This window comes from Dreissena polymorpha, chromosome 3, assembly GCF_020536995.1.
Source record: "Dreissena polymorpha isolate Duluth1 chromosome 3, UMN_Dpol_1.0, whole genome shotgun sequence".
Lineage (NCBI taxonomy): Eukaryota > Metazoa > Mollusca > Bivalvia > Myida > Dreissenidae > Dreissena > Dreissena polymorpha.
In genome coordinates, this window is record NC_068357.1 from 99762345 (window position 1) to 99774066 (window position 11722).

Here is an 11722-nt window from a genome sequence, read left to right on the forward strand (position 1 = left end):
CTAGGAAAAGTGCAGTGACCAAGAACCACAACTCTATCTACCTTAGTTTTTGAATTATCGTCCCTTTTAAATAATTTTAAAGTATATTTTTGTCCTGAGCATAACTCTAAATCTACTGAAGGGATTTACTTGAAACTTGAAATATAAACAGATGGCAACTAGGAGAAGTGCAGTGACAAAGAACCATAACTCTATCTACCTTACTTTTTGAATTATCGTCCCTTTAATATAATTTTAAAGTAAATTTTTGTCCGGAGCATAACTCTAAATCTACTGAAGGGATTTACTTGAAACTTGAAATATAAACAGATGGCAAGTAAGAAAAGTGCAGTGACTAAGAACCATAACTCTATCTACCTTAGTTTTTGAATTATCTCCCCTTTTATATAACTTTAAAGTAAATTTTGTCCGGAGCATTACTCTAAATCTACTAAAGGGATTAACTTGAAACTTGAAATATAAAAATATGGCAACTAGGAGAAGTGCAGTGACCAAGAACCATAACTCTATCTACCTTAATTTTTGAATTATCTCCCCTTGTATATAATTTTAAAGTAAATTTTTGTCCGGAGCATTACTCTAAATCTACGGAAGGGATTAACTTGAAACTTCAAACTTAAACAGATGGCAAGTAGGAGAAGTGCAGTGACTAAGAACCATAACTCTATCTACCTTAGTGTTTCAATTATATCCCTTTATTTAATTTCAAAGTAAATTTTTGTCCGGAGCATAATGAATTATCTCCCTTTATTTGTTTATTATTATTTTCTCTAAAACAAATGTTGTCATACAAGCAAACACATTTCGGCGGGTATTTGGCACTACTGTGACAAGCTCTTGTTTAAAGAAGTCTTTGTTATGTGTATTTCTGTACAATCCCAAATGTCGGATAATCAAGAGCTATCTATTATCATTCTAGAAGGTTTTCAAACTAGCGTGTGGATTGCCAATGCCATGTATTGATTATAGGGCATTTTATTCCTAGATGTATGTGAAAGTGGTTTGCAATGCTAGGACTTTATTTGCTTGCTTGGTCAATATGTTCTAATATATGCCTCCGTGCCCTTGGGAACTGTTGGAATAACACTTTTCTGTTAGAAATACAACTTATAAAAAGGTACTATTTATAAAATATTGTAATATTTTTTTCGTACATTTTGTTGTGTGGTTTTGTAAGCAAATGACATTATTTTTAGATGTGATTAAATAGAGGATTGTATTGGTTAAGGCAATAGTTTGTGTTGATGTTTTGTGTTGTTGTTATTTTTTTAAATTTGTGTCATCAGTTCATTATATTAATGTTAAATTAATTAATTTAGTACAGTCGAAACCTGATGGCTTGAACTCGCTGGGACCGACAACATAAGTTGGAGCCATCCGGAATTTGAGCCATCCAATTTTTAATAAACTTATGTTTACTAACATGAATTTGCAATCGATTTACATCTCCGGTCGAAGAGTATTAATACTTCCTAAACTCCTTTCTACTTTCTGCTTTTGAATCAATAAGAACCAAATATATACTTAATTATTGATGGTAATGAATCAATATTTTGAAACAGTTACACATACATTTTAAAAATATCATATACTAAATGTCTATTATATTGGCACGTATTTTATGTAGCACATGTTACATGTATGGGTACGTGTTAGAAGCAGCACATAAAACAAAACATGCATAAGCACTTTATACACATAGCTGAATATTAAGCAGCACAACATGTATTTACTTATTTGCATTCTTTTTAGGAATAACATCATGCCAGTATGTGTTTCATACAGGAGTTGTCGTATAGATACAACGTCTTCTAATTCCATCAAGTTGACATTGTACACAGTGTATTGCAGCCATCCCAGCTCTTATTATTCAGCATTTATAAAAGAACGCACAATTATATAAAAGATGTTATCTTTTCCTCAAATCAATTAACGATTGAGTCGATGACATGTTTGCAATTATGACTTGCTTTTGATCAAAATTCCTTATCGATTAACATCTTTATGCGACCCAGAGCGAGTTCGAGCCAAACGAACAAAAGAACTTGTTGACATTGTGACCCGGACTGTAAAAACAGTCTGAGTCATCTGATTATTGGACCCACGCGATTTCGAGCCGTCCGACAGAAATTTATACAAATATATAGCAATAAAAAAAAAAACGGAAATTCCAGCTAACCGAGTGCGAGCCATCGTATTCAACTGTACTTGCATTTTTATTATCAGTATTTACTATGTGATCTTAATGTCAGACTTTTGTTTATCACTTATTCTGAAAGCATAGTGTATATGTTTTGTGGTCTGTTGTTGATAATGGAGATTGAATAAGGCTTTAATCATGATTGTAAAGTATGGTATATCTGCGCTGTGGTGTGAGAGTAAAGGAAAATGGTTTTCATGCATGTGATTAAAGTGTCATCCCAAATTAGCCTGTGCAGTCTGCCCATGCTAATCAGTAACAACATTTTCTGACTATACTGGAGTTTGACTAAGAAGAGACTTCCTTTAACCCTTTCCCACTCAGAAGCAAAGTGAAAATTGCTATGTGCAAACAACACAAAACCAGAACAGCCTGCAAGTAACTCGCAGTCTATTCAGGTTTTATGCTGTTTGCTGCTCATCAGTATCTAAGGGTTGGAAATGAAGCCTTTAAAATTTGAATCTAGTATGAAAGGTCTTTAATTAAAATTAATTTTCTGAGGAACTAACAAAGGCATGAAAATATATATCTAAGTGGTAAAGGGTTAAGAGAAAAATACCATAAAAGAGGAAAGTCTCCTTGTTGCGACTTCACAGGGTAATCATTATAAGACCATTTTTTCAAAAGCAAGGATCATTTATTGGTGGATTTGCAAAATAATCCATTTTTTTACCCATATTGGATAGTAATAATATTAGGGTACATTTTATCATCTTGTAATTTTGAATATAAGTATTTCATATGCAGCAATTCGCAGCTTGAAGGTATCGGCAAGAGATCTAATTTGTCAGTTGATTCTAAGAGCAGACGTCAGAGTTTTTTTTCTTGATCAATATCTGGATATTGGAATCTGCTAATGTGGTTTATCTGTCACTTTTTCAAATGCTTCAGTACATTATTGCATTATTGGGTATGTGTGCCGCCATTTGTCAATTAGATTTGTAATTATTGGTCAAGAGACCACTTTTAAGAATAGCTATGCATAGTGTCTTAAGACAGGTTAGACTGAATTGAAGGCCTTTATTTTGTAATAAAATTAGGGTATGACAAATTACATTGGTTTTGCTGCATCGAATCTAAAAAAAAACTACAGCAAAATTAGTTGCAGATCGTTAGGTAAACATATTCAAATGTTTACAAAATAAGCAATCATTTTCCAATGTTTTTATTGATGTATAAAATAATATAAAAAAAATAACTGCTTATTCCTAATAAGTCTAAATAAAACATTGTTTCAAAAAATTGTTTAATAATTTATTGATTTTTTTTATAGAAATACCGAAATAATGAAAAAGACAATTGTCCCAATAGAAGTGCCTTAAAGTGTTTTTTTTTTTACAATGCTGCACTGAAAAGCAGAACTTCTTTTTTTGTATTTTATTGTATAATTTAACCATGCTTTGTTATTTGCCTGTAGATAATCAGCACATATCTTAATAGAAATTAGGTTTAAACATAAGACAACTAAAATAGCGGTACAATACTATTAATTTTCTCCTGTGTATGTTTAAGGAGGAGTCCACAAGTTAGATGATGTCAATGCTGGCCCTGGATGATTCTTCAGATCTTGTCAATACAGAAGCAGTGGCAGCAACTAATGGTGAGGAGAAAGAAATAGTCTCACCTGGAACCAATGAAAAACAGGTCAATCTTTTGTCATTCGACAGCCCAGACGAGAGTGATCCAAAGGACAATAAAGAGTCCAAAACAAAGTCAAAGAAGAGCAGGGCCAGAAGTCTTTTTAAACGTGCCAAATCCCCTATCGCTGGAGCTATAAATAAAACAACAAAGGAATTTAAGAAGCTAAGCAATCTGCCAAAGCATCATATCACAGCCTCACAGAAATCTCCTATTAAATCCCCATCCAAAGAAAAATTAACAGAGGAGTATTCGAAGCTTGAAGAAAAACTAAATGAGAAAACATCAGAAGAATGGTTGCAGTTTCAGCAGATGCAGGAAAGGATTCAAGTGTCATTGCATAAAACAAAGACCAGTCTAGATAAATACTCTTCACAAAGTGAGGATGATGAAGCACACCATTCTAAAGCCTTGTCAAACAGGTGGACTGGTTTTGAAGATGCTTCAGGGTTTGAGCCAGAAGTAATTGATACATCATTGAATCCAATTGTAAGTATATCAGAACCAGTTGATTCTGAACTTCTTGACACTTGTGAAACTTTTGATTCTAAAGAGGAAAGCACTCTCATAGATACATCTGATACTCTTATAGACACATCTGTATCTCCCAAAGATACAACAAGTTTTCTGGACACATTTTCCAGACATATTAAACGAGGAAGCAAGTCAAATATGGAGAATCTCTTGGATGATTTTTTATCAGCAGACTCGGAGACCAGAGTAAAACAATCTCCAAGAAATTCACCAGTTAAGATTGGTGGCAGCTCAGTGTTAATAAAGAAAAGGGACAATGATGATTTTCAAGGACTCATGGATTCTACTGAACCAGTGGATGCGTTGCAAGATCTCTCACTCCAAGAGCATAAAGAAGAGGGTTTTGATAGTTTCATAGATACTAACACAAATAATACCGGTGACCGTAGTGATAGTATCAGCCCTGACATAGGATCAGTATTGAGTGGATATACATTCACATCATCAACATCTGGTGACGCTGCTTTTAACTTGGAAAGCCAGGGAATCAACAAAACTGTAGACAGTGGTATTCTTCTCTTTGAGCAGCCTCTAGAAAACATTGTCACCAAAATTAACAATGTTCCACATCCCGCTTTTGATACAGACAAAGATGACACTTGCAATTCAATATCACACATAGAGGATGAAACTTTGTTCACTTTTGATGTTGATTCTTCATCCTCATCACTACCCATGGCAGGTAATAGTGGGCAAAGTTGTTTTTCAGCTGTTGCTAAACCTCTTGAGCCACTTGTATCATATCCAGCAAAGCAAGAACAGAAAGTGACAACTAACTCTCTGGATCAATTTGACTTTGGTTGTCAAGCAGATGCAGCTAAATCAATGTCTACAGTATTTGATGACTTTTCAAGCTTTGATCCAATAAAATCAGCTTCATACACATCTTCACTCCCAGTGCAATCAAACTCATCCCCTATCAATGTAAATGTAGGGTCTCACTTATTAAGGAATTCATCCCAAGCTCCCAGCATTTCATTCGGGTCTTTACCATCTTCAGGTATTGAGCATGACATATTTTCAAAAATTAAAAGAATGTCATCAGGAAGTCAACCAGTTTCTCCATTAAGACGAAAAGTTCAAGAAAAGCCAAAAGACCATTTTGGTTTTGTGAAGAAAGAACTAAAAGTGGACGAAGATGATGACGGTTACAAACCTCTTGCTGATTTGTCGAAAGACAAACAGACAGTGTCAACAAGAACAGGAGAAAATTCAAATATTGATCATACTGCCAGCAATTCTTCCAGCACAGTTAATAATCCATTCTTATCAGGAAGTTTTCATGAAGATGGGCAAATATATAAATCTGCAAATGCTGCTGAACTGTTTGGTCTTGAATCAAATAATACTTATTTAAATAATGATTTTGATTTTTTCATTGAAAAACAGGGAACCAAATCAGATGGTTCAGATTCAAAATCACAAACATGGGTAGATCCTTCTTCTGTAGATAATATTGACTTTGGTGGTGTCATAGATGATTCAGAAAGTCACTGGGATGGTGATACTGTAACAAGTGAAAAAATGCCATTAGGGGATGCATGGAGTGGAGATAATGGTTCTAAATTATTCCTTGGAAATGACCAAGACACAGTTACTCCAGATAATCCTTTCCAAGATGATTTCTCTAAATTAGCGAATGTGACTGTATTGGTAGCAACAACTGAAGCATCAAATCCTTTTATGTCAGCAGGACCTGCAAATTCATCTTCTGCTAATCCATTCCTTGATATTTTTGGTGACATTGATGCCAGTCATTCAAAACTGAATCTTTTAGATTCTGGTATGCAAGTTAATACAAATTTTGAAAGCGACAACTTCATTGGTGATTCTGCTGTTCATCAAAAAGGTGAATCTAAAGATACATTTGATCCTTTTAATTTTGCTTCCACATCAAATGGTATTAATGACACAGAAAGCAGCATGGGAGCTGCTGCTGAAATGGACACATTCTCTAGTGTTGCAGCTTTAGGTGATAAGCAGTTGGCTATGCCATTAGAAGACGATGACCATTCTTTTATGCTTGATATCAAACCAATTTCCATAGCCAGACCAAAGGCAGAGTCTCTACCTATTGCACCAGCTATTGCTCCACCTCCAAAAGCTCCCAAATCTCCCATACCTCCAAGGGAGAACCCATTTGACAGGGACTCTCCACCGGAAGAGAATTTTGCGCAGTTTGAGATCAAGGGTAAGGTGAAAGACAAGGAAGCAGAGGCTGATAAAAAAGAAGAGCCCATTGCAGACAGACAGACAGAGGAAACATTACCGAAAAGCTTGTCAGTTGACAGTGAAACCACGACTGAAGAGGAAGTGGTGGTGAATCTAGAACCACTTGAACCTTTCCTACCAGAATGTGACAAGGATAGTTTCAAGCTGATGTTGCGATATCCAACCAAGAAGAAAATAACAGGGAATAGGTACTGGAAAAATGTCTGTGTTAAGTTTGAAAAACAAAAGGAAGGTATAATGGTGAGGGTTTTGAATGATGCAAGAGACCCACTTCCTATTCAAGAGCTATTGCTGCAGCCATGTTATTCATTGTCAGAATGTGTGCTTCAGCAATATGATCAGTATGGGAAAATTCACACGGCGAAATTACAATATGTTTTCTACAAGGAGAGAGTTGGAATTAAAACTGAGAGAATCACTCCATCACTCGTGAAATTTAAAAAACGATCTGAGAAACCAAAGGCTACGATGATTCTAGATCATTCTCCCCAGGTGTCAGAACTTCTCAAGTTTGGCTCTTTGGATAGGGAGGAAATTATGCAATTTATCCATAAACTTGAGGACATTTTTATGAACCTTGAAGCTCACAGAGAAAAAACTCTGACATACACCAAGGATGAAGTTACAGCTGAAGTTCATGATGAATATTATGCAGAACTTGATGCCCAAGGGCATGTTTTGTCTCAAAAAGCTAGGTGTCGTGTGTTTGTTTTAGCTTTTCTCACAGGTATGCCCATAGTTGAGGTGGGATTAAATGACAGAAGAAGGAAAGGAAAAGAGGTTGTGGGAAGGTATGACATCGTTCCAATTAAAACTGAAGAATGGATACGACTGGAAAATGTGGAGTTCCATTGCAGTGTCAATAAGGAAGAGTTCGAGAAAACAAACAATATAAAATTTAGACCGCTCGATGCATGTCAGTTTGAGCTTATGCGATACCGCGTTCGTTTGCGAGAGAACAAAGAGCTTCCGTTGCAGCTGACCATCCAGCAGATTATGAAGAACAGGAAGTGTGAGGTGCGGTGTGACCTGTTGGTGACTGGGTACCATTCGTACAGCAAGAAGCACGGTCAGTTCCCTTGTGAGGATATTGAGGTGCGGTTTCCCATCCCGGAGCAGTGGATCTACATGTTCAGATATGAGAGGAGGTTTGGCTATGGCTCGGTACACTCTGCTGCCAGAAAGCCCGGAAAAATCAAAGGTACTAAATTATTTGAAAGATGAATATGTTTAGGTATTTGGTTTATAAATAATAATAAAAACAATATAATACAATAAAGAACATAGTTCAAAACAACTGGTTGAGCCATTACAAATATATTGAAAATTTATTGTGAGTACATAATTCAGTCTGGTTTGAAAACTCATCATAGTAGAATAATTCTGCATGTGGACATGAACACAAACAATTTACACATGGGAAATGCTATCAAAATACATTACGCTTGTTATATGTTTACATTTGTGTTAATGGTGTTTTAAATATTCAAAAACCATCTTTTTTTTCAATATACTGAAATTGTGATCTTTAAAAAAAATGTCCATTATGAAGAAACGGTTAAATTTGTCACTGTACCAGGCGTGCAGATCACTGTGAAAATTATGTTTATGAGTATTTTTAACCCTTTACCACTTAGATGCGTATTTTGACGCATTTGTAGTCACTTAGAAAGTTAAATTTTATTAAAGACTTTTCTTACTATATTCAAGTTTTATAGGCTTCATTTCCAACCCTTAAATACTGATGAGAAGCAAACAGCATAAAACCTGAACAGACTGCGAGTTTCTCGCAGGCTTTTCTGGTTTTATGCTGGTTGCAAAATCCATTTTCACTTAGCTTCTTCTTATAATGGGGGAAAGAGTTAAGCTAAGCATTAAAGTTTGTGTTACATACCATTTAAAAGACCCATTCACTGTATTCTACAGAACTTGAAGCCTATTGCTCTTATAACTTCATGCCATTTTTTTCATTATTTACCTCATCCATTGTAGGCCAATTTGAATATTATTTTGTTGTGATTTGAAGCTTTGTGATCCCCCCCCCCCATTTTTGAAAGTATTCTTTTTAAATAAAATATTTTGTCAAATTGGCTGCAATGCTGGGACTTGAAATACCCGAAGTTTCTAGCTTGAATACAGACATAAAAAGGCGAACTGTTAAATTTCTCTGACAAATAATTCAGATACATCATCATATATTTTGTATTGTAAGGAAGTGTAGGGTTTTAATATGAAGTCTCAAATATTTAGTTGTGACCCCCTCACAACATAGTTGTAGGGAGGAGTTAACTACTTTCCAAACATTGGATTTCTTTGCCAGAGCATATCTAAAAAACTATTGGAAGTGTCAACTTGAAACTTTAAAGGTAGTTAGATCTCGTTGAAGAAGTCCACCCTTTTTTATAGAGATACATGTATTTCCCTTTTTACTGTTTGTACTTATAATTTTTTTGAAGAAATAGAGAGATAGTAAGTTAACATAACAACCATAACCCTTGATACCAAATATTTAGAGTAATTGCCTTGTTAATTTGTGTACTTAACTTTGTCAGGATCATATATTGAAAAGTATAACAGGCATCAACTTGAAATTCCATAGAAAGGTAGATCTCATTTTGGGTATGTTTAATACACAGGGATAATAACTAGTGCTCAATTATTTTATGCCCCTTTTCAAAGAAGAGGGGGTATATTGTTTTGCTGGATGTCGGTCTGTTGGTAGACCAGTTCGTTTCCGATCAATAACTCATCAATGGATTGACCGATTAGATTAAAACTTCAAATGTGCATTGGCCTTGGACAGTAGATGACCTCTAATGAAATTGTCAAAGGTCAAGGTCACTGTCTGAATAAGTGTAAAAATCTATTCTTATTAATAACTCGTCAACCAATTGGCTTGATACTTCCCTTTTAAATTGAGGTCACTAGGTCAAAGGTCAAGGTCACTGTCACAAGAAGTGTGAAAATCGTTACAGATCAATCACTCGTCAACAAATTGGCGTAAAACTTCACATTTGCATTCGCCTTGGACAGAAGATTACCCCTATTGAAATTGGGGTCACTAGGTAAAAGCCCTGTTGGGGGAGTGGCGGGGGGGGGGCATATGTCTCAGACCGCGGAACTCTTGTTCAGAGTTGTTACCATTGTGTACTTATATTCAGTTTTGAGCATTTCTTGAAATTATTAGAGCTATCAACTCGAAACTTCATAGGTAAATAGATCTCATTTAGTGGTTATGCAATCATCAAGAACCATAACTCTTGATTCGAAATGTTTATTTCCATGTGTTTTTATAGAACTTTTACATTTTTAATGTGGCAAACCTTTGCAAACTATAGGCTGTATCAACTTTACATTTCTTAGGTATGTGAACTATAGTTATCGGAAGTGCAGTTAACATTGCATTGTTGGGACAAAAGGTCTTAAAACTGAACTGTCTATGCCCTTTTCCAAAGCTATGATATCAGACGGGACTATGTCTAGTTGATTCTGGCAAAATTGTTTCATTGATGTTCAACAATAATGGCTTTTTGAATCGTAATTGTTGAAGTCTGTTACATCTGATATTTAAATTGTGCCGCAAGAGACCAAGTGTTTTGAATTGTTCTATTATATACGCATTCTTATTGATTAAGTAGCAAAACCTTCTAACAAAATAATAGGGTTGATTTTGGAATTTTCCAAAGGGAAATCATAATGCCTAAAATATTTGGGCATGATCAAATTTCAAAAAACCTTGCGATCCCTCTAAAAAACACATTTATGATTCAATCATGAACTTCATTGAGATTGTTTATTGTAGAAAATAATTATCCTGGATGAGTTTGAGTCTGTGAGAAAAGCAAAAAAAATTAATATCACAGAGACAAATCTTAGAAAACCAACTTTTAGCACATTAACACTCTAGAGCAACATTTTTCATTTAATATTGGTAAAACCTGGTCAGAATGTTTATCTTAACAATATTTTGGCTGATTTTGAATTTGGTTAATGTATGCATAAATTAAGTCTCTAGGTCAAATTTTGAAAAGACCTTATAACCACTCATAAGGCCATATTAAATATGTTATTACTCTATCTTGATGAAACTTAGTAACGGTGTTTATCTTGATACTATCTAGACACATATGAATCTGGTTCATGTTTGTCCAGAAACCAGGTCACCTGGTTAGATGTTATAAAAAAGCCTTGTTGTCAACTAAGAGGCTGTGTTTATGACAGGGTCTTGACAAAACATTGACTATATCTATCTTAAGAATATGTAAGCTTATATCAAATCTGAGTGTGTTAAAAAAATACAGATCACCATGTTGTTGACTAAGCCAAATATTGTAACCACTATTTGAACCATATTGATTATCTAGACATAATCTGAACCAAGTTGAAATATGGGATTAAAAACATGGTCACAAGGTCAAGTCTTCAACAAGGGATGTAGTCTGGTGAGCGCTTCATGACCCTCTTGTATAATTCACTGCCTAGCATGAAATGTCATATGTTATTCCTGTAGGTTTAGAGCGACTGACCTTGATGGCGCAAGGTTCGACCAACCAGGCTCTCATGGAGGCAGATGTGGGCACGGCAAAATACGAACACGTCTACCGAGCCATAGTGTGGCGCATTCCACGACTGCCAATTAGAAATCAAGGTTAGTAGTAGCAGTGAAACACTGGGTTCAAACTTTTTTACTTTTGCTGGATTGTATCAAATGATGGAAGTTATTTAGACACTCTGGAGTCCATTTCTTGGGAAGAATTGAAACTCTGTGTCGTTTGAGGAAATATTGAGATCCCTGCCATGTGGTAATCAAACCCATGGGAACCTCTTGATTGCTACATATCCTCTTTGCCATGACAACAGAACCTCCAAAATTCAATATAAAAGGAAGTTGGAGGGTTCCTTTTTTAATAGTGGTTGTTTAATTTTAGTTTCAAATTTTGTGGGTGGAATCTGAAAATCTTGCTCAAATCCATTTGTTCAAACAACAGTGTACACAATTTTGAATAATGAAACTACAAACATTTCTTTCTTTACCTAAATACCACAAATTGATGTCTGCCCATCCATGAAGGTTAATTTAATCAATCCAATATGCAATATACCAGACTCACCAAACCA

General features: G+C 35.1%; 1 protein-coding gene and 1 long non-coding RNA gene across 2 annotated transcripts in view; both read left to right on the top strand.

Annotated features, from left to right (window-relative positions):
* LOC127870737 (uncharacterized) overlaps window positions 1-11722 on the top strand; it is a 60312-nt gene that overhangs the window by 40405 nt on the left and 8185 nt on the right. Inside the window, exons 3-4 of the mRNA XM_052413178.1 lie at window positions 3713-7805; window positions 11115-11252. Coding sequence (XP_052269138.1) covers window positions 3731-7805; window positions 11115-11252 — 4213 coding nt within the window. The 5' untranslated portion in view covers window positions 3713-3730. The remainder of the gene's footprint in view (window positions 1-3712; window positions 7806-11114; window positions 11253-11722) is intronic.
* LOC127870738 (uncharacterized) overlaps window positions 1-11722 on the top strand; it is a 49091-nt gene that overhangs the window by 29184 nt on the left and 8185 nt on the right. The window lies entirely within an intron of this gene.